Here is a 20,394-nt window from a genome sequence, read left to right on the forward strand (position 1 = left end):
TTGGATCTTCTGTTGGTTTTTCTGGGTTTTTACGGGTTGCGGTTGTTTGCCCTATGCCAAACCCTCCTCCTTTTGCAGCTGTCCATGGCCGAGTTGGACAGTGCCCGAAGTGAGTGTGTATGCTGATCCATAAACAGATTTTTAAAAATCCTGTACAAGAACAATTAGAGTATCATTTCAACCGCAAGAGTGCATTGAGGGGGACATTACGTTGCAGCTGTACAAGATGCTGAACAACAGTTTTGGAGCAGGAAGAACATCACTAAACTGGAAAAGGTATGAAAAGATTTATGAAGATGTTCCTTGCACTGGGTGGTTGCAGTTAGGAGAGGCTAGATGGATGATGACTTCTATCTGTAGATTGTAGGAGGCTAAGGAGTGAGCTCAGAGATTTTTAAAATCATGGGGGGGGGGCGTGCACAGATAAGGTGAATATTGATAGTCACTTTCCCAGGGTAGGGGAGTCCAAGATGGAAGGCCAGAGGTTTAAGGTGAGAAGGGCAAGTTTTATTTGCCCTGAGGGGCAAATATTTCACACAGAGGGTGGTGGGTATGTGGCACTAGCCAAGGAAGTGGTAGAGGTGGGTACAATAACAATCTTTAAAAGACAATTGGACAGGTACATGTATAGAATGTAGGACATCAAACATTACAGCGCAAAATAGGCCATTCAAACCACATTGTTCTGATTTTTAACCTACTCTGAGATCAATGTAACCCCTCCCCCACACATTTGGCTTTCATCCATGTACCTATCTAAGAACCTCTTAAATGTCCCCAGTGTATTTGCCCCCACCACCACACCATCCCTGCAGGGTGCTCCACACACCTGCCACGGTGTTTAAAAAAAACCCTACCTCTGAGATCACCTCTATACTTTCCTCCAATCATCTTAAAATCGTGCTCCCTTGTATTAGCCATTTCTGCCTTGTGGAAAAGACTCTTGTCATCTTGTACACCTCCCATCCTCCTTCACTCCAAACAGAAAAGCCCTCACTTGCTCAACCTATCCTCATAAGACATGCCTTGTCCAGCTAGCATCTTGGTAAATCTCCTCTGCACACTAATCAGAATGTAAAGTATGTGAAAACAGCATCCATCATCAGGGACCCCCACCACCCCAGCTATGCTCTCTTCTACTGCTGCCATCAGGAAGAAGGTACAGGTGCCCCAGGAGTCACACCGCCAGGTTCAGAAACAGTTATTGCCGCTCAATCATCAGGCTCTTAAACTAGAAGGGTAACTTCACTTACCCCATCACTGAGCTGTTGCCACAACCTAAGGACTCACTTTCAATGGCTCTTCATCTCATGTTCTCGGTATTTATTGCTTATTGATTTGTTATGAATAAACTCATCACAGGCTGCCTGATGAAGGTGACATGATCAGCCATGATCACAGTGAATGGTGGTGCTGGCTAGAAGGGCCGAATGGCCTACTCCTGCACCTACTGTCTGTTGTCTATTGACAAAGTTTGTCATGGAAACATAAGTTAAAATTGATACCTGTACCTGGCTGGAAGCCTGAGAAGAGTTTATTCGTCAGATACACTGGGAAAGCACAAGATCCTTTTTCACTTTCTTATTTATCATTATTATTTTGAATTTTTATGTATTTGAAGTTTGTCATTTGCACATTGGTTGGTTGACCAACTTGTGTGTGGTCTTCCATTGACTCTATTGTGTTTCTTTGCACTTACTGTGAATGCCCACGAGAAAATGAATCTCAGGCTAGTATATGGTGACAGATACACATGTACTTTGATAGTAAATTTACTTTGAACAGAAGTTTTCACTATACGGCATTTAAGTGACAATAATAAACAAGTACCAACAGAGACGCATGAATACCGGCTTTGTTCTGGACCCTGTTTAGAGAGAACTATGGATACTGAAGTGAGGACCATGACCAATCAATTTTTGTTGGCCCAACCTTCTCTCCCTGATCTGCAGCCACCCAAAGGCTGACGGTCCGATGCTCAAGTTGCAGCAGTTGCCCCTCACAGAAATAGCGATGACGCAGTAGCCCCGCAGAAGATGGCGGCCATCCTGACTGACCCTCACAAAGAAGGCGGCTGGCGCCACCCTGCGCACGCGCCGCTCTCTGGTGCCGCCCACTTTCGGTGCAGGTGGTTGCTGTGGTGAGCGTCATGGCCTCCGAAGCCGAGCTGGCCTGTATCTACAGTGCACTTATCCTGTATGATGACGACGTCGCCATTACTGTGAGTCTGGGGTCTGTCCCTCGTGGGAGGGAGAGTTAATGTGAGAGTTAGTAAGCGCTGTACTGTGGCAGTGATGGAGCGCCGCACCGAGGGAGCTGTTCATGTCATTCCCTACCCCACCTGTGAACCCCGGGGCTGTAGGGTATCCTGCCAGTGTGTTAGTACCTTTGCCCCTTTCACTCCTTCAGCCTTTGGGCTCTCCACCACACTTTGTCCCTGAAACAGTTAGCAATGGTAAGCTTGCAAAAGGCCGATACGAACCCAAGTGTTCTTCGGTTTTGTACCAAGTAGGGAAGGTTCTGAGCTGCAGAGTTGTTTTTTTTTCCCAAATGGAATTTATGACCTAAGGAACAATCTCATAGAGTTTTATTAACTGAGGTAAAGTTTATTGTCATCTGACTGTCATATATCCAACAAAACGACGTTCCTCTGGACCCTGGTGCACCCACAATATATGTATCACACACAGCACATAAATTAAATATTACCACAAAAAAGTTAACAAATTATAATTCAAAGTGCATATGAAGTGTGCAGCACAGGTAAACAGTACAGTATACAACTCGGTGCCCTAGTAACAGGACCTCGGTGGTGAGAAGGTATTCATTAGTCTCAGAGCCTGAGCTGTTGCCCAGTCTGGCAGTTCTAGTCGGGATGCTCCTGTACCTCCTTCCTGACGGTAGTGGGTCACAGAGATTGTGGGATGGGTGGCAGGGATCCTCAACAATGCTTTTCATAATAAAAGTACAAAGGATCCGAATCAGGTTTAATATCACTGGCATAAGTTGTGAAATTTGTTAACTTTGTGGCAGCAGTATAATGCAATAATGATAACAGAAAAACTGTGAGTTATTATAAGTATATATACATTAAGTAGTTAAGGACTATAAAAAACAGGAAATAAAAAAATGAGATGGTGTTCATGGGTTCAACATCCTTGAGAAATCTGATGGCAGAGCGGAAGAAGCTGTTTCTGAATCATTGTGTGCCTTCAGGTAGCATTGAGAGGAGGGCATGTCCTGTGTGTTGAGGTCCTTAATGATGGATGCCGCCTGTCTGAGGCACTGCTCCTTGAAGATAACCTAGAGGCTAGTACCCATGATGGAGCTGGCTAATTTTACATCTCTCTGCAACTTGCTATGTAGTACCTGCACCACCACCCCCCCCCCCCCATACCAGATGGTGATGCAGTCAGTTTGAATGTTCTCATTGGGCATCTGTAGAAATTCGTGAATGTCTTTGGTGACATACCATATTTCCTCAAATTCTTAATGAAATATTGCCACTGTCTTGCCTTCTGTATAGCTGCAATGATATGGTGGGTCAAAGTTAGGTCCTCAGTGATATTGACACCCAGGACTTGGAGGACTAATTGCGATAACATGCATTTGAAATACTTTCGAAATATGGCTAGCTCATAGAATCCTTCGGCCCAGAATATTGTGCTGTTTAATCCAAGATCAATGTAGTGCCTCCCTCCCACAAACCCCTCTATTTCCATGTACCTATCTTGAGAATCTCTTAAATGTCCCAAATGCATCTGCCTCTATCACCACCCCGGCAGGTGTTCCACACACCAACCACACCCTGTGAAGCAAAAAATACCTCTGGCATCCCCCCCATACTTAAAATAATGCCCCCTTGTATTATTTTCACCTTTGTTTCAACCTGGGAGAAAGGTTCTGGCTGTCCATTCAATCAATGCCTCTTATCATCTTGTACACCTCAATCAAGTCATTCTCATTTTCCTTCACTCGGAAGAGAAAAGCCCTAGCTCGCTGAACCTTTCCTCATAAGACGCTCTCCAATCCAGGCAGCATCTTGGTCAATCTCCTCTTTCCCCCTTTCTAAAGCTTCCACATCTTTCCTATAATGAGGTGACCAGAACTGACCACAATATTTCAAGTGTGGTGTCGTCAGAGTTTTATCAAGCTGCAACATTACCTTTTATCTCCTGACTAATGAAAGCTGACACCCCATACACTGCTTTAACCACTCAAACATCTTGCTTGCTAGCTTTATGGATGTGGGTACTAAGATCTGGTGACTGTGAAGAATCCTGCCATGTTCCTGAACTCTGCCTTCAACCCATTACTTCATACTTTTCTGTATTGAACTTCATCTGCCACTTCTCAGCCCAGCTCTGCATCCAATCAATGCCCTGTTTCTATCCACAACACCACCAGCCTTTTGTGTCTTCTGCAAACGTAGTAACTTACCCTTCCACCACCTCATCTAAATCATTTTCCATTGAGAGGAGGGGAGATTCAAACCAGAAGACATGAGTTGAGAGTTAAGGGACAAAAGTTTAGGGGTAACATGAGGGGGAACTTCTTTACTCAGAGAGTGGTAGCTGTGTGGAATGAGCTTCCAGTAGAGGTGGTAGAGGCAGGTTCGATTTTGTCATTTAAAAAAACAAATTGGATAGGTATATGGACAGGAAAGGAGTGGAGAGTTATGGGCTGAGTGCAGGTAGGTGACACTAGGTGAGAGTAAGCATTCGGCACGGACTAGAAGGGCCAAGATGGCCTGTTTCCGTGCTGTAATTGTTATATGTTATATTGTTATATTTATGAAAATCACAAAAAGCAGGGGTCCCAGAACCAATCCCTGTGGAACACCACCAGTCACCAACCTCCAGGCAAAATACTGGACATCTATTACCACTCTCTGCCTTCTATGGGCAGGAAGTTCTAAATCCACACAGCCAAGTTTCCCTGGATCAGAAGCTTCCTGATTTTCAGTATGAGCCCACTTGGAGAACCTGGTCAAATGCCTTACTGAAATCCATTCACACCACATCCACTGCTCTAGCTTCATCAGTTGTTCTGTCACTATCTACTACTTATTTCCATCAACCGATGTCTCTCAACTGCCCTTACTTGACCCCACCTCATTCTCTTGCAAAGGGACTTTGGAGTCCTCATGTAGGATTCACTAATGGTTAGTTTGCAGGTTGAGTCTGTGGTGATGCAATGGTAGTGTCCATTTCAAGGAGACTAGATTATAAAAGCAAGGATGTGATGCTGAGGCTTTATCAGGCATTGGTCAGACTGCATTTGGAGTATTGTGAGCAGTTGTGGGTTCCTTTTGGGGCCCCTTAAAGATGTGCTGGCATTGGAGAGGATCCAGAGCAAATTCACAAGTATGATTCCAGGAGTGAAAGGGTTAACATAGGAGGAGCATTTGATGGCCCTGGACCTGTATTCACTGGAGTTTAGAAGAATGAGGGGGAATCTCATTGAAATCTACCAAATATTGAAAGGCCTAGTTAGAGTGGATGCGGACAGGAGTCACAGACTCCAAATACAGGGAGGTCCATTTAGAGCAGAGAGGAGGAATTTCTTTAGCTCAAGGATGATGAATTCATTGCCACAGACATCTATGGAACCCAAATCATTGAGTATATTTAAAGTGAAGGTTGATAGGTTCCTGATTAGTAAGGGCATCAAAGGTTACAAAGAGAAGGCAGGAGGATGGGGTTGAGAGAGATAATAAACCAGTATATATATCCTTGATGGTGGATAGGTAGATGCTGGTGATTTGTTGGGCAGGTTTGACTACCTGTTGTAGAGGCTTCCTGTCTGCTGCAGTGCAGTTTCCATATCACGCAGTGATGCAGCATGTTAGAATGCTTTCTACTGTGCATCTGTAAAATGACGTGAGTACAGATATGCATAATCTAGCTGTCTTCAGCCTCCTCAGAAAGTAGAGGTATGGGTGAGAACAGGTGACAAAAGGAGGTAAATGAAGTTGAGGAACAGGCCCCTGTGAATGCTATAACAAAGTGTGTTGTGCAGGTCAGATTAGGGTTCAAATATCAAAGAGGTATTGAAAAGGAGCTGTTACTGAATCTGAAAGTGTGGGACTTCAGGCTTCTGTATCTCCTGCCTGATGGTAGCTCTGAGAAGATGGCATGGTCCAGATAGTGGAGATCTTTGCTGGATACACAAACACACTTCCAGTAAGATGGCAGCACACTCAGACATAGTGACTTCTATGGGGCCAACCAAAAGTGTTATTGTCTTTTTTTACGTATTTTTTTATGATCACAAGACCCTGCTGGATGTTAAGAACTGAAAAAAATTGCAGGTCAACCCATTAGTGAGTTGCTCATTGGCAGAGAAACTGAAGGAGTTGGACTTGGTGTGGATTGTAATCATAAGACCATGTTGGACATTGTTGATGTGAAATGCTGCAAGTTCAATTCACTGGTTTTGGCAAACAGTGAGGCGGACGGCAAGGGACGTGTGTGGCCTCAGTCGCAGAGAGGACTAGGCCTCAAGCTGTGGTGTTGCCTGTTTGCAGTCATCCAGAGGAGAGAGGCAGTGGAGTTGTTGCATTCTGCTAGAGTGCCAAGGTTGATGTGATGTGGTATACATGCGGGGGTCGATGCTGCCCTCTAGTGTTTGGTTAGCAGTGGACTACTGCAACTTTCACTCAAATCAGGGATTTGGACTATTTCTTTTTGTGTGTGATTGTATTTTCCTGTTGTCTTATATGTTATATGTGCCTGCAGCTGTGTATGACTGTTGGTACTGTGTTTTGCTCCTTCGCCTGGGAGTAACGCTGTTTCGTTTGGCTGTATTCATGTATGATTGAATGACAGTTAAATTTGAACAAGAGACTTTGCAGATGCTGGAAATTCAGAGCATCACACACAAAATGCTGGAGGAACTCAGCAGGTCAGGCAGCCTCTATGGAAATAAACAGTCGATGTTATGGGCCAAAACCTTTCACCAGGACTTGTGAACTCTGAAGACTCCCGATGAAAGGTCTCTGCATGTAACATCGACTGATGAAGGTTGTCAGCACCTTGTAGATGTTGTCAATGAAGGGGAGGGCTGTGTCCACTACTCCCTGCAGCCTCCTGTATTCCGGTGCTTTGGAATTGCCGTACCAGGTCATGATGCAACTAGGCAGGATCCTTTCAATGGGGCATCTGTAAAAGTTTGTCAGAGTGTTTGGTAATATGGCAAATTTCCCTCAGCTTCTGAGAGACGAGAGGCACAGGTACATCTTCTCTATAGTTGCATCCATGTGCTGAGCCCAGGACAGTTTACCTGAGATGAGAACTGGCAGGTAGTCTTCCAACTTTCCCTTTCTGAAGTCACAAATTAGTTCTTTGATTTTGTTGATGCTACCATCGTCTCAAAACTAATCAATAAGCTCCAAGACCTTGGCCTCAGTACCTCCGTGTACAACTGACTCTTCGATTTCCTCACTTGTCAATTTGGATTGGCAACATGTCCTCCACAATCTCCCTCGGCACAGGAGCACCACACGGCTGTGTGCTTCGCCCCCTGCTCTACTCACTTTACACTTATGACTATGAGGTTAAGCACAGCTCCAGTGCCATACTCAAGTTTGCTGCCATAGGCCAAATCAAAGATAGTGACAAATCAGCATTTAGGAGAGAGATTTCAAAGTAAATTTATTATTAAAGTACAGTTATGTTACCTTTTCCAACCCTGAGGTTCACTGGCTGAATGGTGCCACACCAACAAGCTCTCACTCAATGTCAGCAAGACCAAAATGCTGATTATTGACTCCAGGAAGAGGAAACAGACAGACAGACATACTTTATTGATCCCGAGGGAAATTGGGTTTCGTTACAGTCGCACCAACCAAGAGTAGTGTAGAAATATAGCAATATAAAACCATAAATAATTAATAATAATAAGTAAATTATGCCAAGTGGAAATAAGTCCAGGACCAGCCTATTGGCTCAGGGTGTCTGACACTCCGAGGGAGGAGTTGTGAAGTTTGATGGCTACGGGCAGGAATGACTTCCTATCACACTCAGTGTTGCATCTCGGTGGAATGAGTCTCTGTCTGAATGTACTCCTGTGCCTAACCAGTACATTATGGAGTGGATGGGTGACATTGTCCAAGATGGCATGCAACTTGGACAGCATCCTCTTTTCAGACACCACCGTCAGAGAGTCCAGTTCCACCCCCCACAACATCACTGGCCTTACGAATGAGTTTGTTGATTCTGTTGGTGTCTGCTACCCTCAGCCTGCAGCCCCAGCACACAACAGCAAACATGATAGTACTGGCCACCACAGACTCGTAGAACATCGTCCGGCAGATGTTAAAGGACCTCAGTTTCCTCAGGAAATAGAGACGGCTCTGACCCTTCTTGTAGACAGCCTCAGTGTTCTTTGACCAGTCCAGTTTATTGTCCATTCGTATCCCCAGGCATTTGTAATCCTCCACCATGTCCACACTGACCCCTTGGATGGAAACAGGGGTCTCCGGTGCCTTAGCCCTCCTCAGGTCCACCACCAGCTCCTTAGTCTTTTTCACATTAAGCTGCAGATGATTCTGCTCGCACCATGTGACAAAGTTTCCCACCGTAGCCCTGTACTCAGCCTCATCTCCCTTGCTGATGCATCCAACTATGGCAGAGTCATCAGAAAACAGAAACCAGACTCATTGGAGGATCAGAGGTGGAGAGGGTCAGCAGTTTTAAGTTCCTTGGTGTTATAATTTCAGTGGATCTGTCCTGAGTTCAGTTCATTAATTGCTATTACAAGGAAAGCACAGCAGCGCCACTACTTTCTAGAAGTTTGTGAAGATTTGGCATGACATCTTTTGACAAACTTCTATAGATGCATAGTGGAGAGTACGCTGACTGGTTACAAGAAGTGGATTCAGCCCAATCCATCACAGATAAAGTGCTCCCCGCCACTGAGCACATCTCTGTGGAATGCTGTTGCTGGAAAGCTGCACTCATCATTAAGACCATAAGACACAGGAGCAGAATTGGGCCATTCAGCCCATCGAGTCTGTTCCACCATTCCATCATGGCTGATCCCAGATCCCACTCAACCCCACACACCTGCCTTCTTGCCATATCCTCTGACAGATCAGGAAACTATCAACTTCCGCCTTAAATATACTCACAGACTTGGCCTCAACCACAGTTTGTTGCAGAGTATTCCACAGATTCACCACTCACTGGCTAAAAAAAATTCCTCCTTTCCTATGTTCTAAAAGGTAAATTTGAGGCTGTTCCTCTAGTTCTGGATACCTCCACCATAGGATACATCCATCTTATCTAGTCCTTTCAACTCCTTTGTCCACCCTGCTTGTTACTTTCTTGTCAGGCAAGATTTCCATTTACAGAAACCATGCTGACTTTGACTTATCATTAGTCTCCAAGTACTCCAAAGCCTCATTCTTAGTTAAAGACTCCTACACTTTCCCAACCTCTGAGGTTAGGTTAACTGGCCTATAATTTCCTTTCTTTTGCCTTCCTCCTTTCTTAAAGAGTGGAGTGATATTTGCAATCTTCCAGTACTCTGGGGTCATGCCAGAATCAAGTGATTCTTGAAAGATCATAACCAATGCATCCGTTATCTCTTCAGCAAACTCTCTCAGGACTCTGGGATGTAGTCCATCTGGTCCTGGTGACTTATCCACCTGAAGACCTTCGAGTTTGCCAAGTATTTTTTCTTTTGTAATAGCATTGGCACTCACTCTTGCCCCCTGACACTCATGGACTTCTGGCACACTGCGAGTGTCTTCCACTGTGAAGACTGATGCAAAGTACTCATTAAGCTCATCTGCCATTTCTTTGTCTCCCATTACTATCTCACCAGCATCATTTTCAAGTGGTCCAATATCAACTCTCATCTCCCTTTTACTCTTTATATAACTGAAAAAATATTTCATATCCTGCTTTATATTATTGGATAGTTTGCCCTCATATTTCATCTTTTCCCTTATAGCTTTTTAGTTGTCTTTTGTTGGATTTTAAAAGCTTCCCAGTCATTAAACTACCCACTCACTTTTGCTACCGTATTTGCCCTTTTCTTGGCTTTTTTGCAGCCTTCAACTTCCTTTGTCAGCCACTGTTGCCTACACCTGCTATTTGAGAACAACTTCTGTGGGACATATCTATCCTGCGCCTTGTGAATTATTCCCAGAAACTTCAGCCATCTCTGCTCTACCATCATCCCCACCAGTATCCTCCTCCAATCCACCTGGGGCAGGTCCTCTCTCATGATAGATAGATAGATAGATAGATACTTTATTCATCCCCATGGGGAAATTCAACTTTTTTTCCAATGTCCCATACACTTGTTGTAGCAAAACTAATTACATACAATACTTAACTCAGTAAAAAAAAATATGATATGCATCTAAATCACCATCTCAAAAAGCATTAATAATAGCTTTTAAAAAGTTCTTAAGTCCTGGCGGTAGAATTGTAAAGCCTAATGGCATTGGGGAGTATTGACCTCTTCATCCTGTCTGAGGAGCATTGCATCGATAGTAACCTGTCACTGAAACTGCTTCTCTGTCTCTGGATGGTGCTATGTAGAGGATGTTCAGAGTTATCCATAATTGACCGTAGCCTACTCAGCGCCCTTCGCTCAGCTACCGATGTTAAACTCTCCAGTACTTTGCCCACGACAGAGCCCGACTTCCTTACCAGCTTATTAAGACGTGAGGCGTCCCTCTTCTTAATGCTTCCTCCCCAACACGCCACCACAAAGAAGAGGGCGCTCTCCACAACTGACCTATAGAACATCTTCAGCATCTCACTACAGACATTGTAATGCCTCTGTAATTTCCTTTATTCCATTGCAGTACTGCTGCATGTGAGTTATGCTTCTCCCTCTCAAATTGCAGTATGAATTTGATCATATTATGATCATTGTCTCTTAAGGTTCCTTTACATTAAGCTCCCTAATGAGATCTGGATTATTACACAACACTCAATCTAAGATAGCCTTTCCCCAAGTAGGCTCAAACTGCTCTAAAAAGCCATCTTGCAGGCATTCAACAAATTCCCTCTCTTGCACTCCGACACCAACCTGATTTTCCCAGTCCCCTTGCATATTGTTCATAGACTTCAGTTCAGCATTCAATACAATCATCCCTCAGAAACTGATTGGAAAGCTGAGCCTACTGGGCCTGAACACCTCCCTCTGCAACTGGATCCTAGACTTCCTGACTGGGAGACCTCAGTCAGTCCAGATCGGGAGCAGCATCTCCAACACCATCACACTGAGCACAGGGGCTCCCCAGGGTTGCGTGCTCAGTCCATTGCTGTTCACTCTGCTGACCCATGACTGTGCTGCAACTCACAGCTCGATCCACATCATCAAGTTCATAGAAACATAGAAAATAGGTGCAGGAGTAGGCCATTCGGCCCTTCGTGCCTGCACCGCCATTCAGTATGATCATGGCTGATCATCCAACTCAGAACCCTGTACCTGCTTTCTCTCCGTACCCCCTGAACCTTTTAGCCACAAGGGCCGTATCTAACTTCCTCTTAAATATAGCCAATGAACCGGCCTCAACTGTTTCCTGTGGCAGAGAATTCCACAGATTCACCACTCTCTGTGTGAAGAAGTTTTTCCTCATCTCGGTCCTAAAAGGCTTCCCCTTTATCCTTAAACTGTGACCCCTCGTCCTGGACTTCCCAACATCGGAAACAATCTTCCTGCATCTAGCCTGTCCAATCCCTTTAGAATTTTATACGTTTCAATAAGATCCCCCCTCAGTTTTCTAAATTCCATTGAGTATAAGCTTAGTCGATCTAGTCTTTCTTCATATGAAAGTCCTGTCATCCCAGGAATCAATCTGGTGAACCTTCTTTGTACTCCCTCTATGGCAAGAATGTCTTTCCTCAGATTAGGGGACCAAAACTGCACACAATACTCTAGGTGCGATCTCACCAAGGCCTTGTACAACTGCAGTAGAAACTCCCTTCGCCGATGACATGACCGTGGTGGGTCTCATCAGCAAGAACGACGAGTCAGCTTACAGAGAGGAGGTGCAGCGGCTAACGGACTGGTGCAGAGCCAACAACCTGTCTCTGAATATGAACAAAACAAAAGAAATGGTTGTTGACTTCAGGAGGGCACAAATCGACCACTCCTCACTGAACATCGACGGCTCCTCGGTAGATTGTTAAGAGCACCAAATTTCTTGGTGTTCATGTGGTGGAGAATCTCACCTGGTCCCTCAACAGCAGCTCCATAGCAAAGAAAGCCCAGCAGCGTCTCTACTTTCTGCAAAGGCTGAGGAAAGTCCATCTCCCACCCCTCCATCCTCATCACATTCTACAGGGGGTTGTATTGAGAGCATCCCGACCAGCTGCATCACCGCCTGGTTCGGAAATTGCACCACCTCGGATCGCAAGACCCTTCAGCAGATAGTGAGGTTAGTTGAGAAGATCATCAGGGTCTCTCTTCCCACCATTACGGACATTTACACTACACGCTGCATCCGCCAAGCAAACAGCATTATGAAAGACCCCATGCATCCCTCATACAAACTCTTCTCCCTCCTGCCATCTGGGAAAAGGCACCGAAGCATTCAGGCTCTCACAACCAGACTATGTAACAGTTTCTTCCCCCAGGCTATCAGACTCTTCAATACCCAGCGCCTGGACTGACAGCTTACTACCCTATTGTCCTGTTTATTATTTATTGTAATGCCTGCACTGTTTTGTGCACTTTATGCAGTCCTGGGTAGGTCTGTAGTCTAGTGTAGTTTTTTTCTGTGTAATTTTTTACATAGTTCAGTCTAGTTTTTGTACTGTCATGTAACACCTGAAAAATGTCTCATTTTTACTATGTACTGTACCAGCAGTTATGGTCAAAATGACAATAAAAGTGACTTGACTTGAATTGCATATGGCAGATCCGCCATTATAATTGTGACATTACTCTTATTACATGCCTTTTCCAGTTCCCTTTGCAATCTCAATCCCACATCTTGGCTACCTATTCCCATAATGCCATTTTTACTCTTGCAGTTTCTTAACTCCACCCACAAAGATTCGACATTCTCTGACCCTATGTCACCTGTTTCTAAAGATGTAATTCCATCTCTTACCAACAGAGCCACACCAGCACCTATGTCTTCCTGCCTGTCCTTTCAATACAAAATATATCCTTTGATGTTAAGCTCCCAGCCTCGACCTTGTGATGCTCGCAATGTCATACCGACCAATCTCTAGCTGCACCACAAGTTCATCCACCTTATTCAGAATGCTACACACAATTTAAATACACCACCTTCAGTCCTGCAATCTTCGCCCTTTTGAATTTTGCCTCTGTGGTACAACTTAACTCTTTGCTGTCTCTGCATTTGAACCCAATCATTGGCTTATCCTTCCTTACATTCATGTTACACCCATCATCTACTTGTAAACCTGCTGGCTCATTCTCAGCGCTATCATCCTGGTTCCCATCCCCCTGCCATATTAGTTTAAACCACTCCCAACAGCTCTAGTAAGCCTACCTGCAAGGATATTGGTCCACCTCGAATTCAAGAGCAACCTGTCCCCTTTGTATTTCTGCCCAATGAAGCAGTGGAAGCTACCTCAGTAAGTATATTTAAGACAAGGTTGGATAGATTTTTGCATGGTAGGGGAGTTAAGGGATATGGGGAAAAGGCTGGAGGGTGGAACTGAGTCCATGGCCAGATTCAGCCATGATCTTATTGAATGGCGTAGCAGGCTCGATGGGCCAGATGGCCGACTCCTGCTCCTATTTCATATGTTCTTATGTATTTATCAGACTTGCCCCAGAACAGGTCCCAATTATCCACAAATCTGAATCCCTACCCCCACTCCAATTCTTCAGCCACACATTTATCTGCTGCTCCATTCTATTCCTATCCTTACTGTTGCGTGGCACAGGCAGCAATCCCGAGATTACTACCTTTTGAGGTTCTGCTTCACAGCTACCTTCCTAACTCCCTGCGTTCTTTTTTCAGGACCTCCTTCCTTTTTCTACCAATGTCATTGGTAACAATAGTACCACGACCTTTGGCTGCTCAACCTCTCTTTTCAGAATATTGTAGACGAGGCACCTGATAGGCAAACTACCATTGGGTTTCTTTTTCGTGTTCTCACAATTGCCTCTATAGTTGTCCCACTCACACTATTACTGCTGCCATCTTCAGTTCCCTACCCTTCTGAGGCACAGGGCCAGATTCAGTTCCAGAGACACAGCCACTGTTGCTTCCCCCAGGTATATCATCTCCTCACCCCCCCAACAGTATTCAAAATGGAGTACCTTCTGCTGAGGGGGACAGCCACAAGGATGCTCTTCACTATCTGGCGTTCTCACATTCTCTCTCCTGACAGTCACACACTTATCTGTCTCCTGTAGCCTTGGAGTGACTACCTCCTTGTAGCTCCTGCCTCTCACCTCTTCACTTTCCCTAACAAGCTGAAGGTCATCGAGCTGCATCTCAATGCACCTAGTGCAGATGTGGCCATCGGGGAGGCAGGTTGACTCCTGGAAATCCCACATCTGACACCCAGAACAGAACACTGGTCCTGTAGACATATCCCCTATTTTCTCAAGAGTTAATTCAGAAAAAAGAATTAAGAAATAAGGAGTGAATGTACCTCTTGCTTTGCCTCCGCCTTTTCTTGCCAAAGCCTAACCACACTGACTCAGACCGCTCCCATGAAGACTGGGTTTTTAAAGCTCTTCACCAGACTTGCACAGCAATGCTTCTATTGTGTCTGTGCAGCACTCCAATCAATGACCATCCAGATCATGCCCTTTTCTCACTGCTGCCACCAGGAAGGTACAGGAGCCTCAGGACCCACACCACCAGGTTCAGGAATAGTTATTACCCCTCAACCATCAGGCTCTTGAAGCAAAGGGGATAACTACGCTCAACTTCACTTGCCCTATCACTGAACTGTTCCCACAACTTCAAGGACCTGTCATCTTCAATACTTATTGCTTATTTATTTATTATTAACTTATTCTGGTTTCATATTTTGTTATCTTTTGCACATTAGTTATCCGTTTTGTTGTGTGTGGTCTTTCATTGTATTTTTTTATAGTTACTGTGATTGCTCACAAGAAGTTGCATCTCAGGGTGGTGTTTGGTAACATACATGTACTTTAATAATAAATTTACTTTGAACTTTGAAGTTCAGCGTGAAATTGTCATTGCAGCACCACACAGCTGGGTGAAGCTGTCTCACTCATGTATACTGACTCATCATTAACCTTGATTCTACTAGTTACAGTGACATTGTGGATGGTATTGGAGTTGTGCTCAGCCATACAGTTATGGGTGTAAGAAGAGTAGAGCAGTGGTCTGACCACTTAGACTTGAGGTGCACCTGTGTTGTTGGTCAGTGAGAGATGTTTTTTGTATCTATATTGACTGAAGTCTGTCTTGAGGAAGTCAAGGATCCAACTGCAGTTAAAATATGTGAATTTGTAGCTGCCTGGATTGGAGCCGGTGTGGGTCAGCCATGGTGGAGTGAGGAGAAGATGACTTGGCGTACAAGACAGTAGCAGTTGTTATAACTGCTTTGTCTGAAATACAACTTCTCTCTGTCTCTGCTGGGTGCCAGTGGATAAGGTGTGAGAAGCACTTGGCAGAAGTAAGAATCAGAAATAGAATCAGGTTTACTATCACCGGCATATGCATGTCATGAAATTCAATGTTTGGTGACAGCAGAACAGTGCAATACGTTTAAAAACCTATAAATTATCATAAGGACTATATTAAAAATTAAATAGTGCAAAAAGAGAGCAAAAATTGTGAGGTAGTGTTCATGGGTGGGTTCATTATCTGTTCAGCAATCAGAAATCCAATGGCAAAGGGGAAGACACTGTTCCTAAAATGTGGAGTGTGAGCCTTCAGGGTCCTGTATCCCCTGTTTATTGTTTTTGGAGATACAGCGTGGAATAGAACCTTCCAGTCCTTTGAGCTACCCCACCCAGTGACCACCAATTTAATCCTAGCCTAATCATGGGACAATTTACAATGACCAACTAGTACATCTTTGGACTGTAGGAGAAAACCAGAGCAGCCTTTGCCTTCCATGGGGAGGATATACAGATTCTTAACAAATGACGTCAGAATTGAACTCTGAATTCTGACGCCCTGAACTGCAATAGTGTTGTGCTAACCACTACGCTACCATGGTGCCCACAATGGTAGTACTGTAATAAGAAGAGAGCATGTCCTGGGTGATAGGGGATCCTTAATCATGGATACTTCCTTTTTGAGGAGTTGCATTTTGAAGAGGTCCTCGATGCTGGGGATGCTAGTGCCCATGAATTTACAACTTTCTGCCGCTTTTTTCCGATCCTGTGTCACGGCCCCTCCATACCAGATGGTGATGCAACCAGTTAGAATGCTCTTCACAGTACACCTATAGAAATTTGCTAGAGGTGACATACCAAATTTTCTCAAGCTCCGAATTAAATATAGCTGCTGTCATGCCTTCTTAATAGCATCGATATGGCCCAGGATAGATATTCAGAGATGTTGACACCCAAGAACTTGAAACTGCTCACTCTTTCCACTCCTGATCCCTCAATGAGGACTGGTGTGTGTGCCCTCGACTTCCCCTTCCTGAATTCCTTGGTCTAACTGGTGTTGAGTGCAAGGTTGTTTCTGGAACATCGCTCAACCAGTCGATCTATATGAGTGGGCTGGCTTCCTTCCCAGCTGATGGACTTGGCACGCTTTCCTGGTTCTTCATGTTCTTGGCTGAATCCCTGCTCTGGAGTAATTTGATTGAGTATCGACTAACAAGATGGAAGGCAAGAACTGTGGCATGGTCACATTTTAAAAATTGCTGAATTAATACAGAGAGCAGTTGAATGTAATTTATAATGATTAGGGTTAATTCAGACAAATTGATAAATTCAAAATATACAACCTGTGAGCTAGAATCAGCAAATAAGGTATTACTCAAGAATAATTGTCTAAGCAAGAGATAAAAATTATAAAAGTACAAGGTAAAATTTATTATCAGACTCTGTATATGTCATCACCTCCTTGCAGGTGTTTACAGAAAAATAAAGAAATACAGTAGAATTTACAAAAAAGAAAATCTATACATTAACAAAGACTGGCAAGCAAACAAAGTGCAAAAGAAGGGTTAGGGTTATTAGGGTTCAACCCTAACCCTAACTGTGCAACTTTTAAAAATAATACTGAGCATGAATTGTACGGAGTCTTGAAAGTGAGTTTATAAGTTGTGGAGTCATTTCATTGTTGAGGTGAGTGAAGTTATCCATGCCAGTTCAGGAGCCTGATGTTTGTAGGGTAGTAACTGTTCCTGAACCTGGCAGTGTGATGCTAGTAGTGAGAATAGAGCATGGCCTGAATGGAGAGTGTTTTTGATGGATGGCTTGTGTTCAGTAGTGGGGAAGGCTTTGCCAGAGATGGCCTGACAGGTCTCAAAGCAGATATTGGTTCTGGAATGGCCGTTCATGGACTGGGAGATCTGGGAGCACACAGCAGGAAATTCAGCTTTTACAGAGGCAAAAAATTTTTCGGTGGGATATTCACAAGGAGGGGATTGTTTTGGATCTAGAGAGAGGAGTTTTCTAGAGTTTTCTGTCCTGTGGTGTACAAGGGCTGTGAACTGTAAAGCAAAAATAAACTGAAAGCCAGACCCAGTGGGAACAGTAACTGGTGAAACTTTATTCTTTTTCACATTTAAGTCAAAGTAATGTATTAGCAAATTATGATTATGTCGCTATACACTACCCTGAGATTCATTTTCTTGCAGGCATTTACAGGGCCTCTATACCACCCTCTACAACTGGATCCTCGACTTCCTAACCAGAAGATCACAATCTGTGCGGATTGGTGATAACATATTCTCCTCACTAACGATCAACACTGATGGACCTCGGGTGTGTGCTTAGCCCACTGCTCTACTCTCTGTATACACATGACTGTGTGGCTAGGCATAGCTCAAATACCATCTATAAATTTGCAGATGATACAACCATTGTTGGTAGAATCTCAGGTAGTGATGAGAGGGTGTAATAGAGTGAAGTATGCCAACTAGTGGAGTGGTGCCACAGCAACTACTTGGTACTCAATCTCAGTAAGATGGAAGAGCTGATTGTGGACTTCAGGAAGGGTAAGACAATGGAACATGCAGCAATCCTCACAGAGGGATCAGAAGTGGAGAGAGTGAGCAGTTTCAAGTTCCTGGGTGTCAAGATCTCTGGGGATCTAACCTGGTCCCAACATATCAATGTAATTATAAAGAAGGCAAGACAGTGGCCTTTGGACTTTAGGACTTTGAAGAGATTTGGCATGTCAACAAATACACTCAAAAACTTCTGTACATGTACTGTCTGGTATGGGGGGGCCTACTGCACAGGACCGAAAGAATCTGCAGGGAGTTATGAATGTAGTCAGCTTGCGTACTAGCCTACAAAGTACCCAGGACATCTTCAGGGAGCGGTGTCTCAGAAAGGCAGTGCCCATTATTAAGGACCTCCAGCACCCAGGGCATGCCCTTTTCTCACTATTACCATCAGGAAGGAGGTACAGAAGCCTGAAGGCACACACTCAGTGATTCAGGAACAGCTCCTTCCCCTTTGCCATCCAATTCCTAAATGGATGTTGAACCCTTGGACACTACCTCACTTTTTTTTAATATACAGTATTTCTGATTTTTGCATGTTTTAATCTATTCAATATACGTATACTGTAATTGATTTACTTATTTATTATATATATTTTTTCTCTTCTATATTATGTATTGTATTGAACTGCTGCTGCTAAGTTAACAAATTTCATGTCACATGCCGGTGATATTAAAACGGATTCTGAAAAATAAAGAAATACAATAGAATTTATGAAAAAATATATGTAACAAGCAATGAATGTGCAAAAGAAGACAAGTCATGCAAATAACCCATACATACATTTATTTATTTATTGGCATAGAGCAGGGAATAGGCCCTCCTGGACTCCCGAGCTGTGATGCCCAGCAAACCCCCAATTTAATCTTAGCCTAATCATGGGGCAATTTACGTGACCAATTAACCTACCAACCAGTACATCTTTGCACTGTGGGAGGAAATCAGAGCACCCAGAGGAAACCCACACAGTCACAGAGTGAACATACAGACTCCTTGTACAGGCAGCTGTGTGAATTAAACCTGGGTCACTGGTACAAAAAAAGCGTTGTGATAACCACCACACTACCATGCTGCATACTGAGACCATGCGTTGCAGACTCCTTGAACGTTGAATAGAGGTTGTGGAATCAGTTCGGAGTTGTGTTGAGTGAAGTTAGCCTGATAGTTGTAGGGTGATAACTGTTCCTGAACTTGGTATTGTGGAACCTAAGCCTCCGGTACCTCCTGCTGTATGGTAGTAGCAAGAAGAGTGCATGGGGGTCTTTGATAATGGATGCTGATTTCTTGAGGCAAACTGAATATTACCTATATTTGTTATTATTGGAATGCTGAATATTAGTGCATTATTAACAAAAATTAATAATTTTCTCATCAGTGTTCATCCTGGCAAATGTATGAGATTACAGTAACTGGTCCTTGTAGGAAGGGGTTTCCGTGATGATTGCATTGTTAGATATTGGATACTAAAGATGCATAATTGAGCACATACATAGGATCTGGATACAAGAGAAACCAGCAGTAATGAGAGTGCTCTAATGCTTTTGAGGGTGTGATTTTCTCCTTGGGAATTTAGGATCAGCTCGATTAGAGTGGCCTCACCAATGGTACACCGTCTCGAATTTGACTCCTTTCAGTGCATTGGCTGAAGATCTTCTGAGGTCACTATCAGAGTTTCATTACCATTCACCTAGTTGCTTCCAGTTACTGGTGGCCCAGATGCCCCTCACTTCTTCCACCACCCCACCCCAATCACTAACCTCAACCCTATCCCCAGTACCATGGAAGGTGGGCAGATGTTACCAGCTAACTAACCCTTAGTGTATTGCCCAAGTTCCAGCTCCTTGATATGTTGGAGAACCGGAAATCTCTATTTCATTGCAATTTGTCTACCATCACAACAGGTGCATAGCAAGTGCCATCTCTTTGACTCTTCATTCAATTCTGGAACATCTAGACAGCAAAAGTGCATGTATCAGGATGCTCTTCATTGACTACAGCTTGGCATTTAATACTATCTTCCTCTCAAAACTCATCAATAGGGTTCAAGTCCTAAGCCTCAATACCTCATTGTGCAATTCTACGATTTCCTCATTTGCAGACCCCAGTGACTTTGAATTGGCAACAACGTCTCCTCCACAATCTCCATCAGTATCACTGTCATTGGCCAAATCGAAGGAGGTGATGATTCAGCATGTAGGAGGGAGATTGAAAATCTGGCTTGGGTGGTGCTACAACTACAAACTCTTATGCAGTATCAGCAAG

The 20,394-nt window shown here is 44.0% G+C and overlaps 1 protein-coding gene across 1 annotated transcript in view; it reads left to right on the plus strand.

Annotated features, from left to right (window-relative positions):
* The first annotated feature begins 2,103 nt into the window (after positions 1 to 2,103).
* The window catches only part of LOC140736284 (large ribosomal subunit protein P1-like), a 42,270-nt gene continuing 23,979 nt past the window's right edge, over positions 2,104 to 20,394 (plus strand). Inside the window, exon 1 of the mRNA XM_073062246.1 lies at positions 2,104 to 2,221. Within this exon, the coding sequence (XP_072918347.1) occupies positions 2,150 to 2,221 (72 nt within the window). The 5' untranslated portion in view covers positions 2,104 to 2,149. The remainder of the gene's footprint in view (positions 2,222 to 20,394) is intronic.

This window comes from Hemitrygon akajei, chromosome 11, assembly GCF_048418815.1.
Source record: "Hemitrygon akajei chromosome 11, sHemAka1.3, whole genome shotgun sequence".
Lineage (NCBI taxonomy): Eukaryota > Metazoa > Chordata > Chondrichthyes > Myliobatiformes > Dasyatidae > Hemitrygon > Hemitrygon akajei.